Here is an 18,554-nt window from a genome sequence, read left to right on the forward strand (position 1 = left end):
TCGTGCCACTGCACTCCAGCCTGGGGGATAGGGTGAAACTCTACCTCCAAAAAAAAAAAAGAAAAGAAAAAGAACTGGGGAAGACAGTTTTCACAGTGGGTCAGGTGAGCCTGGAATTATCGAATATGGTCCTTTAACCTATAGCTATGGCTCTACAACTCTTGCTCCTCCTCAGTTTGCTCCAGTCAAGAGTATCTATGTATTTGAGCAGTTTCCTGAAACCAAACTCTAGTGTTTCTGATCAGGACCAGCTCAGTCTTTAAGTTTCTGAAGTTTGTTTGCTATTTTATAATTGTATTCTTGAATACTGTGCATTGAAGAAATAATAAATCTATTATTGCTTTAAAGAGTCATTGTACTTGTCTTTTTTTTCCCACCAAGGTCAGGGCTAGTGCCTGATATTTAAGAATGTTTAGAAAGGTTAATCTCCAGAGTCCTAATTGCTGCCACCCAACCTCACTGTGATGGACATTGATGGGGCAGGAGAGCAGACAGCACTGCCCCTGCAGCTCAGGGAAGCTTGGTTAGGCAGTTTGAGAGAGGAACATTTATCACAGGTTTTTAAAATTTTTTGTGTAAATAATTTACAAATTTTCCAAAATGGAACATTTGTAGAACTGAAAGCCTGAGGCTTCTGAACATGCCCTACTCAAGCATCTAATTACAATCTTCAGCAGAAGTTGAGATGAAAAGAGGAATTATTCACTAAAAAAACAAACAAAAATTTTAAAAAGGGCTAGAGGAGGCATAGTACATTGAATCCTAACAGTTATTTTGTTAAAAAATTGTTCTATATTTTATTCAGTTCCGTATTTTAGATCTGCTTCCATTATACTTGGGATTAAATTTGAAAAACTCCATAGTTATGTTCCATTGAAGGGTCTATTATCAAATGCAGTATCAATTGTCACTATTTAATTGAGAATTACTTCTTAGTATGGCACAATAGAATAATACTACCTATACTTCTATTTAGGTTTTTCTTTCTTTCCCTCCTTCCCTCCCTCCCTCCCTTCCTTCCTTCCTTCCTTCCTTCCTTCCTTCCTTCCTTCTTTCCTTCCTTCCTTCCTTGCCTCCCTCCCTCGCTATCACCCCCCTCTTTCTTCCAAATTTAGTGGTCAACTATTTGGATTTTTAAACATTCATTTAGAGAGATTAACAAAGTCACTTGTCTTATTTCTGTGGAATCTTGGTTGTCATGTCTGTGATATTTAAATATAAGTGAGATCTGCTAGGCATTTATACATTCTTATAACTATCACTTCCAAATACAAAAAAATAGGTTAGAGGGAGTCTGTCTCCATCACAGGCATTTCAATCACCATACTGGTTCATCCTTTAAAATGAAGGAAAAAACTATAGCCCAGGACCAAGGGAGGAAAATAATTAAATTCATTTGGTAAATAATGCAGGATGTAGTGAATTTTTTTTAAGGAACAAACTCATTAATTGGGGCATCTCCAGATCATCAGTTTTCCAATTTCTCCCTTCCAATATATTTCTCAACTGTATCCCAGGGAATTTAAGATAAATATACTCACATCATTCTTTGCATTACCATTACAGTCAATGAAAATGTAGAAGTCACAAGGCAACCAAGCGTGTGACCAAGAGAAGTTCAAGGATGCAACATATCAAAACAGTGTGGTTATTTACCTCTTCTTCAAAGTGTTTGGCCATCATTTTTATCTTATTTGATTGTTTTATTTATTTATTTAATTTTTAGAGACAGGGTCTCACTGTGTTGCCCAGGCCATACTCAAACTCCTGGGCTCAAGCCATCCTCTAGCCTCGACCTCATCAATAGCTGGGACTACAGGTGCATGCCACTGCCCCGGCTTTGTCATCATTTTTATTACAGATACAGTTGTCTTGTTGTATAGGCACATTCAGTTGAAATAAATCCAAATACAGCCATATGCTCCAAATGGATTTGTGATTATCTCTTAAAAACGCTACAGCTAGTTCCATTAAAGACTTTATGATCAAATCCACTACCAAATGTTTATATTAAAGTTAGGACTAAACATCTCAATGTGACAGAATAATGCTGCTATTAGAGCTATCATTCCAGAAGTTTCAACCCAAAGTCTGTCTTCAGGATAATTTTAACTCAAAGTAAAGACCTGAGCCATTTTATGCAGTTCACAAATGTAACTGTTTACCTATGGGAAATAGCATTAGCTTGCTTACAATCATCTAGCCCAGGCTATTGAAGTAAATCATCAATGATTTTTGTGTGTTGAATTTTGTTTAGAAGCCCCGCATGGTAAGCAAGAATCTCTTCAGGAAGGAAAAGGGAAGAAAGGTGAGACCGCACTCAAAAGAAAAGGTACAGCAGATAAAAATAGATATAATTACATGTAATTCTGCATTTTATAACTATCTCAGTGAAAATAGCTAGATTTGTATAGTAGTATACATTGACCACTTCTCTCAGGCATTTGTAAATCATAAGCCATTGCCAAAGAATATAGTCTCAAACTTTCTGCATCCTGGCACTTGCCAAAGGCCCTGCTGAGAAAAGTGATGCTTGCAGGGACAATTTAGACAGTATCTAATATGCAGACTATCCATTCATCAGAGATATTTTAGCTGTTATCCTTGGGCTAAGCTGTGCCATCAGAAAGCTACATACTGAATCAAGTTTTCTTGGACCCCTTATTGAATTTCCTTCACTGATAAGCACTTTGGTAAAAAATAAAATAAAAATCTTACATTACCTTAGAACATTTACAAAACTAAGAAAGGAACCTTGGTACAATACTGTTAACTAAAGTAGAACATTTAATTTTTACCATCTATTTTTAGTGGAACTCTTGAAGTTTTTGAGACCTGTCTACATTTTTTTGTAATCATTTAAGCCAGTAATTTATAAACAATTAAAAATATGAATTGGGGCTGGGTGCAGTGGCTCATGCCTGTAATCCCATCACTTTGGGAGGCTGAGGTGGGCAGATCCTGAGGTCAGGAGATGGAGACCATCCTGGCCAAGATGGTGAAACCCCATCTCTACTAAAAAAATACAAAAATTAGCCGGGCGTGGTGGCACACACCTGTAGTCCCAGCTACTCTACTCGGGAGGCTGAGGCAGGAGAATCCCTTGAATCCGGGAGACATGGAGGCTGCAGTGAGCCAAGACTGCACCACTGCACTCCAGCCTGAGCAACAGAGAGAGACTCTGTCTCAAAAAAAAAATATATATATATATATATTTATATATATTTTATGTATAGTATATATATTACATATAGTATATATTTTATATATATATGAATTCGAATTAACAAATGTTTACAGCTTGATGTAACTTCTTGGTGTAACTACATACTGGCAATGGATTTTAATGATTTTACTTTGTTCTAATTTGTATCTCATGCAGGGGATTTTAATTCTTGTTACTTGTTTGAGTTTCTTCAGAGAATTCTTCAACCATCAAAGAGTAAAGAGAACCTTGCAAATATTTTAGAGAACTTTGAGTTACTTTCCCCACCCCCAACCCCACTCCCTGCTTTTTTAAAGAATCATAAATTCCCTGGAAAATTTATGTCATGCATACACCCTCAATAAGTAAACTTTTAAAAGCCTGTTTATGAGGGCTGGTGTCCTTTTTAGGGTATTTGAATATGTATTCTGTAACTATTTTTTTAACAGTCAGGTACTTTTAAGTTATTTATTTGAGCATTAACATGTTATTTTTGTTGATGTTGTTTTATTGAAAATTATTTTGACCTGACATTCGTATTTGATATTTACTTTGTATTTTTTTTCTCAATATTACAATTCCATGGCCTCAGTTCTGAAATGCAAGCTATTAAGTCCAGCTTGTTTTTAGGTTAGGTTGGTTTGTCTTTTGGGTTTATTTTTATTTATTTATTTATTTATTTATTTATTTTTTGTCCCTGACTGCTTCCCTACTGCCCAGGTATCTTACAACTTAAATTAATCTGGTGGCGTTGCATTGCTTGCCTTTTTCAGTTAATTGTAAATGCCTATGGCTTTATCCATGTGACGACACTATCTCTAAAATATCAGCCTTGCAAAGTTTTTCTTCTGCATAATGTTTGATTATGAAACAATAATGTTTGATTTTAACTTGTTGTTGCTTGTTTCGAAACAGGGTCTCACTCTGTTGCCCAGGCTGGAGTGCAGTGGTGTGATCATGGCTCATTGCAGCCTTGACCTCCTAGGATAAAGCAATCCTCCCACCCCAGCCTCCCGAGTAGCTGGGACAACAGGCATATGCCACCACGCCTGGCTAATTTTTGTATTTTTTTATAGAGATGGGGTTTCAGCATGTTGCCCAAGCTGGACTCAAACTCCTGGGCTCAAGCAGTCTCCCCGCCTCAGCCTTCCAAAGTGCTGGGATTACAGGCCTGAGCCATCACGCCTGGCCAATTTTAAGTTTTTATAGAATTATTTATTGTAAAGAATTTTGTTAAGAACAGTTTTTCTGAAGACCATGTTTTCACTCAAAACTCATAATGACTTTCCTTAGTTTTCTAATTTAGTAGGCCAACTTTAATGTCCATTGAAATGAAATAAAACTTCCAGTTTTTTTTTAAAAAAAGTCCTCCACAACTTAACATAGCAGTGGAGGTGAAACTTTTATTATACCAATAATAACCTAGTATTATATTTTCTGAAGGAATATTATGCCCACTACATCATTCAGTGGCCCCTATATGAAATCCTAGGTGATAAATTTCGTTCAGAATCAAGGGACAGGAAAATGTCTCTTCCTCTGGGTGATTAGATAATGGGCGCCTCTAAATGAGAGCATTTTCCTTTGTGTTTTGGCTGACTAGAAGTTCAGAAAAAAACTCATGGCTCAGGTTTAGTATCTGTACAAGGACCTAGATCTCCATGTCTGCCTTCTAATTCCTCTCCTGATTTTGAACTTCTACTTTAAGTTATATTTTTCCTGACCCTAGTTTCATTTATGTTCTTTTCTCTATTTTACTTTATTTCTGTGAAATAGGGGGATATAATTTCTAAAGTAATTGATAGTTGGTGAAAGAAAATCCCAGGCTCTAAAAAGCATATCAGTTAGATTCATATTGAAGCTGCTGTAGCAACCAATTAACTAAAGATTGAAATGCAGTTATGGATGCATGCAATTTACTTCTTCCAGGTTCATTCAAGTGGCATTGTCATGAAGTATGTGTCTTTTTTAAACTGTTCATCACAAATTGCCAGTGCTGTTGCAGTCCAAGAGTGTGTAATGTTCAAAACATAACATGCTAAAATAGACGTTTGGACATTTAAATATATATAACCATGATTCTCAAAGAGAATCTCACCCTTCTCTAATTATATGATATGATAGGTTTACATAACTAGAGCTAATTGGTGAGTTAACACTGAGATAAAAGTTTTAGTTAAAATTTTAAGGGCTATAATTTATGCTCAGCTCTCACTTGTTTACTAATAGAATAATTTTCATATTTAAATTACTCATCCCTTTTTTCTCATCAGGATCAAAAAAGTAAATGAAACATCATTATAGAATTATCAAAAATAGAAATTAAAAAGACTTAGGTATGTTAGGTACCAAAGCATCAAATTAGACATAATTAACAGATGCTCTAAGAGCATCCTTAATAAAAGCATACAGACTCCAAACAATTCATAAGCAAACACAAGTTCAACAGCAAAATATATACATTGGAGCCATGTACTTAGCTCAAATTAACTACAAAGACTTGCAAATATTTTTTGTTTTTATTTTACTATTCTATTGCATTAAATAATATTTGAAATAGGTGAACTCTCAAGATTTAGACATCTTTATGTTACATATAAATAATGTGGTTTTGGACTTCCTTCATGTGGAAGAAATGATTTTATTTCTTAATCTTTCAAATTAACACCATTGCAGGTGAGCACCATTAATTGTTCATCTGTTTATTTCGCAAGCCATTTGATACCAATTATATTTAAAGAGCCTCTTAGTTGAGGAATCATATATTTTTTCCTTTCTTCAAACTTATTATTTCCTGCTGTTGATGTCTTTGATTCATTTATATTCTTCTCTGCATATTAGATCACTCTGTACCCTTCTCCCTCCCAAATCTTGACACTGAGATGCCATTAACAATGGTACTTAGAGTGTTCTTAAAAAATATTTCACCTCCTCTTGAACCCATTTGCCACTGTCCCATTATGTTTCTTCATTAAACAATGGCTTTTCAAACATATAGCCTTGCCCAGGAGAGACGTTAATTAGGAGCCAAATGAAGAAAGTTTTCAATAATCAACTAAATTCAGAAAATGCCAAGTTACATCAAGTTAAAATGTTTTTAATTACAGGATTTTTTTTTTTCTATAACATTGTGCATTTCAAAGGGAGCAGGGGACACCATATGTAAGATCCCAGGGCATTTTGGCTGCAGAATTCTTCTCCCTTGGAGGAATATCTGTTGGGACCAGAGTTCTCTGGAACACTTGGAAATCATGCCATCTTTAGTTCGATGCTTTGCCACATGTATTAGTGTCAGTATTGTTCCAGTGCTTGCCTTCTGATTTGTCTTACAGGGTCAATTATTGTAGGTGCTACCAAGCCACTTAAAATAATAAATTTAGTATCAATGTTATAGGCATTAATGTCGCAGGACTTTTCCTTAGTTCAGCTAAAGGCGGGGTTCTTGTCCATCCCATGGCCATGAAAATTTAGGCTCACAGACGGCTTAAAGGGTGAGTAAAACAGGGTTTTATTGGGTGAAAAGGGATAAAAAGAGGGAAACAGGGACTCTCGCAAGGCCAGAGCCCCTCCGCTAGAACCCTTCCTGCCTGGCAGTTTGAATCCCAGTTTCCACACAGGAAAAGGAGGGGCCAGGCTCCTCCCCACCGCAAATGATGTGAACTTCCCAAGGCTCCACCTTAGTGGGCAGGCTGGTTGGAGTTTCTCCAGGGACCGCCTGCCACCTGGCTGTCTCATTCCCCTCTCTAAAGAAGTACATCTAGCTAACTGTTGTTAGATTAAGGATAAGGACGAAGACCGATCTTAACGCTTCCTGCTGGCAGGGGGCGCTGTTTTGGGGAAATGGCAGTCAGAGCTCCCTCTATTTTAAATTGGTCATAGAGTTATCATTTGTACTTCATCAGAGATTCAGGTCAAAGCAAAATCATTATATAGAAAAATATATCAAATTGTGAAAATTGTCAGTTTCTGCCTAAACACTTTCTTAAATTTTTCTAAATTTTATATAATTTAGATATAACTTCAGATCTATAGATAATAGATACTGTTTTTAAATATATAAGTAGAGATTACCTAAACTGCCCACAAGATATAATTAACAATTTCGCCTCTACTTATAATCCACTTATTTTTAACTAACATAAAAGTGGAAGATGTATTTGCTTTTCTGAGCAGCATTATCATTAAATAATACTCATTAAAGATATATTTTGGAGGAAGAAAGTGCTCCTAATTCTACAGGTATCTGTAAACTGCATCTAAAAATTTCAATAAATAATCTAAAGGTAAGTGGAATTTTAAACGGGGTGAATTTCCAAACTGTAATAACTTGATCTTTTCAGGGAATGTTAGTGCTCTCTGAGTTAAGGACCAAGGTTGTTCATACCATAGGGTACCACTTAACAGATCTAGATTCCCCTCTTGATGTTATCAGGGAAAGTGAAGTGAATGTCCTTTTCGGATTCTGAATTGAAAATTAGACCTCCTCTTTCTCGTTTTCTTCCCAAGCACCCGCCCCCCTTTCCTTCCTTCCCCTTCCTTTCCTTCCCTTCCCTTCCTTTCCTTCCCTTTCTTTTCCTTTCTCTTTCTCTCATGCCTTGGTTCTGCCAGGCTTATGGCAAAGCAGCTACCTTCATCTTTATTCCCTAACTGTAGCAATAAATATAATTTCCCTACAGAAACCCTGTATCATGTGCAGAGAATGTTCAGGGGCTACAACAGCCCCTCTTCTCCCCTGCATCCCTCACCTACTCCAGCTGACTCTTATAATATCCTCCTTTCTCTCTGCCCTCTTACCTGGTCTCCAAGGGATACCAAGAGCACCACTCATGTTCTAGCTACCTTCTTTCTCATTCAGGGTGGAGAGTTTAATTTGCCAGTTTCTGAAATAGTAAGTGAAATACACTTTATTCTAGAGTCTAAACTTTATAAAAGTCACATGTTCATTGTCAAAGCAAGGACAGTGATGAAAATAAAGGATCAAATATATTAGTAATTTGGATAGGTTGGTTGCTTTAAAACACTTACTATTATTAATATTATTGGTTAATTTGGGGGCTGTGGAGAATAAGGATTTTTTGTAAGACTCCTCAAAAAAGCTTAAAAATTAGTTAATGAATCACCCTTATGAAGATTATGAAGATAATGAATCACCATTATGAAGACCTGAAATCCATGGCAATTATAGATGTATTCATCCACTAGAATTCTGTCCCATTCATTTACTTGTATTGGAATAATTTCATATGCATGTTTAAGGTTCTCCTAAAGGAAAATCATCAGGAGGAAAAGTACCAGTAAAGAAATCACCTGCTGACTCTACAGATACATCACCTGTTGCAATAGTGCCGCAGCCACCTAAGCCAGGATCAGAAGAATGGGTCTATGTGAATGAACCAGTTCCTGAGGTATGGCCATTTAGAATCAAGCTGGTAGAATTCATTCTTTCTCCTGCATATAGTAAGATTCACACTGTCATTTGCAACATCCTGAAGGCCTTTTACAGCAGGTAATATATATCTATCCATCTGAGATTTTTTTATAGACTACTCAATGACCCATATGTCATCCTTTCTCCTACTTGAGTTTCTGAGTCATGCTTTGAACTGCTATTTAGTGCTAAAATGAGGGGAACAAATGGGTTCTGTAAGGAACAATTTTCTTGTCAAGAACACACAGAGATGCAGATTCCTGGAAGAATGACTTCCCCAGAACACATATCCAGCAAATTTCTAGCCTTCTGTTCATGTTTTAATATCCCCATCATAATGCTTTTAAATGAAGTTTAACCTTTGACTTTTTAGAAGTAGAAGAATATTTTTGGAGCTAACTAAACCCATAAAAGAACAGACAGCTATCTGACCTGGGAACGTTAATGGGTATGCTGGTGTAAGGCAAGGAGATGTCCCAGGGGAGCGCTGGAAGCTCCGCCTAGCTCAACTCGCAAGGCCCAGTTGCCATCTACTATTTTTGGTTGCTTTGACAGATGAATTCTCAGAAAGTCCACAGAATGGTCCTTCCTTTAAAACTTTTTAAACAGCAAAGAGCTTTTTAAAAGACAAGGTCTCCTTCTCCCTCATTCCAGTCCCCAATGATCTCTTACTCTGATGAACTCAGTAGCGACCATCTGTGCCAGGCATTTGAGACCCGATTATGAAATGCAACAATTGTGGTGTTGCTGTTATTATTGAGCTTTCCTAGGGATATGTCTTCTCTCCCAATTAAATTATAAACTCTTTGGCGAGGGTAGGAACATGGAATAATTCAATGTATTCAACACAAACGCAGTACAGAGTATGTAACAGATTCTTGATAGGTTTCTAATTGATTAATTAGCATTGAGAGTGAAATTAGAGCAGAAAATATTTAAAATTGAGAACATTAAGTGATATAATTATGGAGGTATGTAATTGACCTCACAGCCAAACAGAAGCTACTTTAATATATATATTAATATTAATATATATGTAGGTTCAAAAACTTAGCATAGACGCAAGATACAGAAGTGGGTGTTAGGAATGAGATAAAATTAAAATGATACAATATGGTAAGTGATGGGGAATGTGGGGCAAAAACACTTAAATTCATTCCTTAACTCCAAAACTTGAAGCCCTTGTAAGAAATAAATCCATAGAGGACAAGAGAGAAATAAAATCAGGAATTTTTTTAAAGCAAAATTAACATTGAAATATGGCACCAGCTCCACGTAGATCTTCCAGCATTCAGGATTCTATAGAAAACATGATAATTTGAGGAGAGTAGAATTAAAGACTATTTACACATGTGTAGGCAATAAGTATGGCAACCTACAAGGATTAGATTATTCCCTCTCCTCCAGCAAGGGACAGCTGGGGGTCACTACGGCCCCCAGGCTGAGGAGGTGCAGAAAGGGAGTAGATCCTTGGGCCTCAAGAGAACTTCTGCACTTAGAGGGCCATCTGACAGGAGCTGTGGCCTTCCCCAGAGGGATGCAGTGCGACCCCACAAACAGGAGCAGAAAAATACTCTGGTGAAGAAGATGGAGGACCAAGGAGTTTCCTGAAGTACTTACATACATTAGCCTCCCCAGGCACTAAGCAAAGTGAAGGAAACTCGTGTGGAGGGCCATGGAAGATGTGCAGCACAGACCTCTCATTTCCTATGTAAGGCCAGGTAGCAAACACCTTTTGCTACAGCAAAACATGCCCAGTCTAGTTCGTTTCCACTCTGGACTCCCCACATGTGAACTGCTGAGTTTACCTGCTGATATGGTTTTGCTGTGTCCCTACCCAAATCTCAAATTGAATTGTATCTCCCAGAATTCCCACGTGTTGTGGGAGAGGCTCAGGGGAGATAATTGAATCATAGGGGCCAGTCTTTACCATGCTGTTCTCGTGATAGTGAACAAGTCTCACGAGATCTGATGGGCTTAACAGGAGCTTCCGCTTTTTCTTCTCCCTCATTTTCTCTTGACACTGCCATGTAAGAAGTGTCTTTCGCCTCACACCATGATTCTGAGGCCTCCCCAGCCATGTGGAACTGTAAGTCCAATTAAACCTTTTTCTTCCCAGTCTCAAGTATGCCTTTATCAGCTGCATGAAAACGGACTAATACACCTGCCAAGGAAGAGGAAGACAGATGCCCAGTTCAACTTGGATTTCAGTTAAACAACAAATTTAACTGAGAATCCTGTACTTTATCTGGTAACCCTGTTTCCAGACCTTCTAAGGGCCCCAGGTCAACCTTACTTCAACAGGCAAATGGAGGGAGAGAGATTGAAAAGAGAGGCTGCTTCCATATAGCATTCAGGTAGCAGCCAAATGCGAGGAGACCCTGGGATCGCTTCCCTTTGCCAGCCACAAGTGAAGGTGCAGAGAGAACGCAGAAGGCAGTTAGAGTGAAAGATCTTTGCTTCCAGCCTGTGGAGTCACAAGAACAGCCTCCCCAGACCAGGACTCCACGAAAGAGGCAGCCATGCCTCGGGCCATGTGGCCCATGTAGTGCCCTCACCCTCACTTACATTCAACCAACCTGTAGCAGCACTCCTCCCTGAAACTGGGCCCAGGGGCCACAGGGCCATGTGTGCTGGGTTTGGAAACCTGTCCTTCTTCAGGAGGCTGACAGACATAGGACTCTACGGCCAAAAGTATAACTCAGATTAAAGCATAGCTTTTGATCAATTCTCTACTGGCCTTGCTGACAATTTCAACATTCAAAATATAGAGGGGGTTATGGAGGACTTCTGCTTCGAATTTAGTACTGACCAACAAACATGGACAGTTAGGTAAATGGAAATGATGAATAATTTAGGAGAAAGTACTAATAAAGGAGATGTAATAATAAAGGAAGGATCTGGCAGAACATAAGAAACATGTGCCCTAGTTATCAGGAAAGCATATTTCAAACCTATAGTGAAATCATAATCGGCCTCTAAACAGGAATAAGGCTCTAAGAGAAATGGATGGGCTCAAATCAGAAGAAAATTTGCCCTTAAAATCCCAATTATGTACCAAAGAAACTAATGTGATCCCAGGGCATTTTACAGGGGAGAGGGGCAGTGGGCAGGGGATACTCAAAAAATTAGAGAAAATTATGAAAGGATAGGAATTTAGTGAGTGTCTAGCCCATCACAGGCACTCAAACGTTGAAAGAATACGGTCAAGGGTATGCGTAGATGTCTCTGCCAAAATGCCAAAAATGAAAAGATTTGTAGTTACATTGTCTAAGAAGATAATAGAAGACTGAAAATGGAAACCCAGCTTGGGTAACCTGAAATCCTCTTAAATGAGAAAAGAAATGAAGTCAAATTAATCAACAGTAGTAATAAGGTTTTGTGAATCCTAAAGACTTGGTGGACCCTCTTTAAGAAAAAAAGCACAAAATTGCAAATACAAAATCAGTCATGAAGTGAATATTTATTTAGAACTGATTTGTATTCAGTTAAGAAATATTTTTATAACTGGAAGAAACAGACAAGCACACAAACACTTTTTAGGTGCCCTGTACCCCTCTGTTATTCTTTATCTTTGCAGGTCTTTACGTATGACAATGATTTTGTAAGCTCATTTTCCTATAGAGAGAACAGAAAGATAATTGAGGCTTCCCTCTAGCAAGCTTCATTGGATTTTTTAGTATTGATAGTTAGAACATTTTCTTTTAGCTTCATAACTCATTATGAAGGAAATGTGACAGAGAGGAAGTCAAATTGGAAAAAGACAGAAGACCTGACCAGTGGTACTTGAAGATGAATCTGTTGCTTGTATGAGCAAAGTACTAGGATCCTCTCAGGGACTTGGATGATGCCTGTGTAAAGTGAGGGTCTCTGAAACTTTAGAGAATATTGCCTTGGCTACTGAATTCCTACTATGATTTTGTGTTCTCTAACAAAGGGAAAACTGTTTAATTGGAAAGTACAGCTCTGAGCACCTCATTACATCCGTAAGTTCAAGTTCCCAGACCCAGAAAAATTACATCTCAGGGGCTGGAAGAACCTACAGATATTACATTATCCATGACTCACAGAAATCACAGAGGGTACAGGGGATTCCAGAAAACTACATGCAGGCAAATGCCTAAATACTTAAGAAAAGGCAGTGGGACTTAGTAACATACAGACCAATAATTTATACATTAATTATTGTTGTAATTTAAGAGCAAATTATTAAACACATTACTTTTGAGCACTTATAAAATATAAAGGTGATCATTTGGAGCCCGCACAGCAAGAATAAGTCTTGTTGAGCTGACCCATTCCTGCTCTAGCCTTGAGAGCAAGGCTGGATATGTGGATCAGGGAGTACCATAGACGTAGTATCTCTTGAGTTCAAAATAGTATTTGACAATTTATTCACGGAGTCATTGTAGAGAAATGAGGGCTGTGAGCAGGATATTAATTCAGTTCAACCTATTCTTAGGAGGCAACTCTTCATGCACACAGTGTTGATTAATGGATTGAAGTTGACCAGGAGGTAGGTTTAGTGGTGTGCTTTTTAAAAATGGTCTTTAGCACCACTATGGATATCACTTTCTTTAAGAGAGATTATGACAAACTAGAAACCAGAGAGAGAAATAGGTCAGGAAAGGGTGTTGAAATAATGTTAGAGGGTCATTAAAAGAACTGTAAATGTTTAATTTAGATACATGAACCCTTGAGGTATGGTTAGACATAAGATCTTAGGCTTTTAGAACTAGTTGGAGCCATACAGTCTCCAAAAAATTTAATATGATGATAAAACTGGGTTCAAATGAGCCTGTTTATATCCATGTTAACATTTATTGAGCACTCATTATGTGCAAATGCTGTACTCAGTTCTGGTAACACGAAAGCAAGCAAGTTGCAATTGCCATGTCCAAAGACACAATCTACTTGGAGCCAGAGGTATAAACAATAATTGCCCCTTATTTGCAGTTTCACTTTATGATTTCAGTTACCCACAGTACAGTACAATGAGGTATTTTGAGTAAGAGAAAGAAAGAGCCCACAATCACATAACTTTTTTTACAGTATATTGTTATAATTGTTCTATTTTATTATTAGTTAATATTTTACTGTGCCTGATTATGAATTAAATTATATCATAGGAATGTATGCATAGGAAAAAGCATTGTACATACAGGGTTTGGTACTATCTTCAGTTTCAGGCATCCCCTGTGGGTCTTGGAACATATCCTCCCGATAAATGGGACTTCTGTAAGCAACCAATTACAATACAGGTTTTTTTTTTTTTTTTTTTTTTGAGACGGAGTCTCACTCTGTCGCCCAGGCTAGAGTGCAGTGGCATGATCTCGGCTCACTGCAAGCACCGCCTCCCAGGTTCACGCCATTCTCCTGCCTCAGCCTCCTGAGTAGCTGGGACTACAGGCGCCAGCCACCACGCCCGGCTAGTTTTTTGTATTTTTAGTAGAGACGGGGTTTCACCGTGTTAGCCAGGATGGTCTCAATCTCCTCACCTCGTGATCCGCCCGCCTTGTGTAATCCCAAAGTGTTGGGATTACAACACAGTTTTGTAGTTTCCTCTATAACAAGGCTATAAACTGTCATAACAACTTAGAGACGGAATAATACATTTTATTTAGAATGTCAAAAAAGGCCCCCACTGCAAATTACCTTTTAAAGTATGAATTCATTGGGTAGGGAATATTATAGGAAGAGAGAATCCCAGTCTGAGAGATTGGCTCAGTGCATCAGGAGCAGAAGGTTTAAGGACACAGCTTTAGGAGGCAGTTCACAGGAAGGCAGGCGCCAGATTTAGAAGGATCTTAAAATCTGTGTTAAAGTGTTTGAACTTCATCTGCATGGTAGTGGGAACCACGGAATGTTTTCCAGCAAGAAAGTAACATGTTGGAGTAATTTTCACTACAATAACTCAGAGAGACAGTACAGTGAATTGTTAAAAAAAAAAAAAGTGGATTGTGTCTGGTCGATGTTCAAATCCCAGCTATGTCACTCAGCAGCTGCATGACCTTGTACAAGCTGTTTAACCTCTGTTGCTTCAATTGCCTCATCTTTAAATTCTAAGAGTAATAGAAACAAATCTTTTAAGTTGTTGTAGGAATTTAATGAGTTAGTCCACATCAAGCCCTTTGAACAGAATCTGGCACAAAGTAGGTTCTCAATAAGTATTCATCGTTTTAAGAATAGAAGGTAATTCAAGGATATTGAAAGGAATCACAGAGACCTGTTTGGAGGCCCCTGTACTGCTCTAGACAAGAACTAATAAAGGCTTGAAGGAAGGCAATGACATAGGGAAAGAGGGAGGAAGGGATAGAATCTGGGAACAGTTCAGAAACTGGGTCTTACCCACTTCTCAGATGTCATCTTTCTCCAGTCCTTCTTTGTTTCACCAAGCCCTGCAAACACTAGCCTGCATTCTCTCCTTTGCATATGCCAAGAACATTCCCACCACAGTGCCTTTGCATCTGCTGTTCCTTCTGCTAAGAGTGCTCTTCCTCTAAATCAGTGGTGTCCAATCTTTTGGCTTCCCCGGGCCACAAGGGAAGAATAATTCTCTTGGGCCACTCATAAAATACACTAACACCAGTAGTAGCTAATAAGCTGAAAAAAAAGAAAATCACAAAAACATAACGTTTTAAGGATGTTTACAAATTTATGTTGGGCCACATTCAAAGCTGTCCTGGGCTGTCTGTGACCCACAGGCCATGGATTAGACAAGCTTGCCCTAAATCTTCCTTCTTCTCAATGCCAACTGCAATGCTGCTTAATGCAGAGGCCTTTCCTGACCACGCTAAACAAAGCAGAACCTCTGTCACTTCACAGCACTTAGTATGTGAATTGCCTTTTTTTTTTTTTTTTTGAGACGGAGTCTCACTCTGTCATCAGGCTGGAGTACACTGGTGCAATCTCAGCTCACTGCAACCTCTGCCTCCCGGGTTCAGGCAATTCTCCTGCCTCAGCCTCTCGAGTAGCTGAGACTACAGGTGCATACCACCACGCTCGGCTAATTTTTGTATTTTTAATAGAGATGGGGTTTCACCATGTTGGCCAGGATGGCCTCAATTTCCTGACCTCAAGATCCATCCGCCTCGGCCTCCCAAAGTGCTGGGATTATAGGCATGAGACACCACGCCCGGCCATGAATTGCTTTTTTATTGGCTAATTAAGTTGCCTAGGTCTTTAGTACTTACCTGCTTACTGGTTTTCTTAATTACTTATTACCTCTTCACTGTTTCCTATCTTCTATATGAATATAAGCTCCTAAAGCCAGCAACTCTGCCTTATTCACCACAAAATTTCTAGTACCTAGGAAAGTACCTACCTACATAGGGTGACCACTTAGTGAATAATTTTTGGTTTATTTACTCATTGGTTTGGACAAAGTAAGACACATAAGTAATGACAGAATGACTTGGGTCAGATCTCATGTATCCTGAATCCCAGTCTTGCTGTCTCCTCACTAATGATACCAGTCTTCAAATATCTGACAGGCTGCCATAAGAAACATAGTGTGAATGTAGTCTGTCCTTCTCCAAAGAGAATAGCTAGGACTAAGTGGAAATTACAGAAAGACAAATTTCTGCTCAACAGAAGAAAAAGTTTTCCAGTAACATGAGTTGTTACTGAAAACACTGAAGGAGGCTGCCTTGAAATTCTGTGCTTGATACATACATAAGGTCCACAGGGAGATTAGATCATATATCTGTAGCATTTGGCATTTCTTGATTGGAGAGGAAATTAGCCCAGATGACCTCTAAGGCCTCCATGTGTAATTCCCTGAGTGAATAAATGCACAGCCAATAAGGGAATAATGAGGACAGCAAGAATATACTAAATATAATATGGATCCTCAGCTTTATTCATTTAGATTATTTCTTGGTTTCGATTGTTTATTTGCATTATTAACGAAAATATAAAAGAAGCTTTCTGATTTTCATGATGCACACAGCAATGAAAGAACCTTCTAAATGTAATCAGAGAAATAACTCATCATCACACTGATATGAACACTAGGTGTTCTTCATGCTAGACAGTTTCCTAACTGAGACAAAATGTGTCACCTGTGATGATTCAATTTATTCATTCAATAACTATTCCCTGAGGGCCTACTATGTCCCAAACACTATGGTAATTAAAGAAAAGATGGCATGAGAGGACTTCAAAAAGCTTGTGGAAAAATTGAATTAAAAGATAAAATTAAAAAATAAGCCTTATTTCTCAATGTAAGCTTCAAGTTTAAGACACCTTTGTAGGAGATAATACCAACAATGTGGTCCATCCTTAAGGAAATGAGGGTCCCAAGAGTTGAACCATGTCAATGCAGTCTTTTTTACATTATTTATTAAATAAAAATGGGTACCCTTTACAGATATTTCAAGATTAGGAAACAAAAAAAGATAGATGGAGCCAAATCAGAAATATAAGGTGGATTGTATTAGTTTGTTTCACAGTGCTATAAATACCCAAGATTGGGTCATTTATAAAAGAAAGAGGTTTAATTAACTCACACAGTTACACATGGCTGGGGAGGCCTTGGGAAACTTACAATCATGGCAGGGGGAAAGCAGGAACATATTAACTACATGGAGGCAAGTGACAGAGTGTGTGTGTGTGTGTGTGTGAAGGAGGAACTATCAAACACTTATAAAACCATCATGTCGCATGACAACTAACTATCATGAGAACAGCATGGGGAAACCCCACCTTATGCTCCAATCACCTCCTACCAGGTCCTTCCCTTGACACATGGAGATTATGGGGATTACAATTTGAGATGAGATTTGGGTGGAGACACAGAGCCAAACCATATCATGGATGCCTAATGATTTCCCATCAAGAGTTTTACAAAATTGGTCTTCTTTGATGAGGGGAATGAGCAGGAGAATTGTTTTGGTGGAGAAGAACTCTTCGGTGAAGCTTCTCAGTTGTTTTTCTGCTAAAGCTTTAGCAAACTTTCTCAAAATACTCTCATAATAAGCAGATGTTATTTTTCTTTGGCCCCTCAGAAATTTCACAAACAAAATGCCTGGAGCATCCAAAAAAAAAAAAACAAACAAAACTGTTGCCATGACCTTTGCTCTTGACCCAGTCTGCTTTTACTTTGGTTGGACCACTTCCACCTCCTGGTAGCCATTGCTTTGATTGTGCTTTGTCTACAGGATCATACTGATAAAGCCACATGTCATCTCCTATTACAAATTCTTTGAAGAAATGCTTTAGAATCTTGATCTCACTTGTTAACAATTTCTTTTTTTGTCATATCCTCATTTATTAAACTTACATATATTAAATGTCATTACTCACCACTGTTCTCTCTTTCACCTTGTCTTATTTTTTTTTATTATACTTTAAGTTTTAGGGTACATGTGCACAACGTGCAGGTTTGTTACATATGTATACATGTGACATGTTGGTGTGCTGCACCCATTAACTCATCATTTACATTAGGTATATCTCCTAATGCTATCCCTCCTTCCTCCCCCCACTCCACAACAGGCCCCGGGATGTGATGTTCCCCTTCCTGTGTCCAAGTGTTCTCATTGTTCAATTCCCACCTATGAGTGAGAACATGCTGTGTTTGGTTTTTTGTCCTTGCCATAGTTGGCTGAGAATGATGGTTGCCAGCTTCATCCATGTCCCTGCAAAGGACATGAACGCATCATTTTTTATGTCTGCATAGTATTCCATGGTGTATATGTGCCACATTTTCTTAATACAGTCTATTATTGTTGGACATTTGGGTTGGTTCCAAGTCTTTGCTATTGTGAATAGTGCTGCAATAAACATATGTGTGCATGTGTCTTTATAGCAGCATGATTTATAGTCCTTTGGATATATACCCAGTAAAGGGATGGCTGGGTCAAATGGTATTTCCAGATCTAGATCCCTAAGGAATTGCCACACTGACTTCCACAATGG

The 18,554-nt window shown here is 38.2% G+C and overlaps 1 protein-coding gene across 1 annotated transcript in view; it reads left to right on the plus strand.

Moving 5' to 3' along the window:
• SPEF2 (sperm flagellar 2) overlaps positions 1-18,554 on the plus strand; it is a 187,990-nt gene that overhangs the window by 95,554 nt on the left and 73,882 nt on the right. The window contains exons 20-21 of the mRNA XM_030813964.1: positions 2,258-2,332; positions 8,462-8,610. Of these exons, the coding sequence (XP_030669824.1) occupies positions 2,258-2,332; positions 8,462-8,610 (224 nt within the window). The remainder of the gene's footprint in view (positions 1-2,257; positions 2,333-8,461; positions 8,611-18,554) is intronic.

The sequence above is a fragment of the Nomascus leucogenys genome, chromosome 6 (assembly GCF_006542625.1).
Source record: "Nomascus leucogenys isolate Asia chromosome 6, Asia_NLE_v1, whole genome shotgun sequence".
Taxonomy (NCBI): Eukaryota; Metazoa; Chordata; class Mammalia; order Primates; family Hylobatidae; genus Nomascus; species Nomascus leucogenys.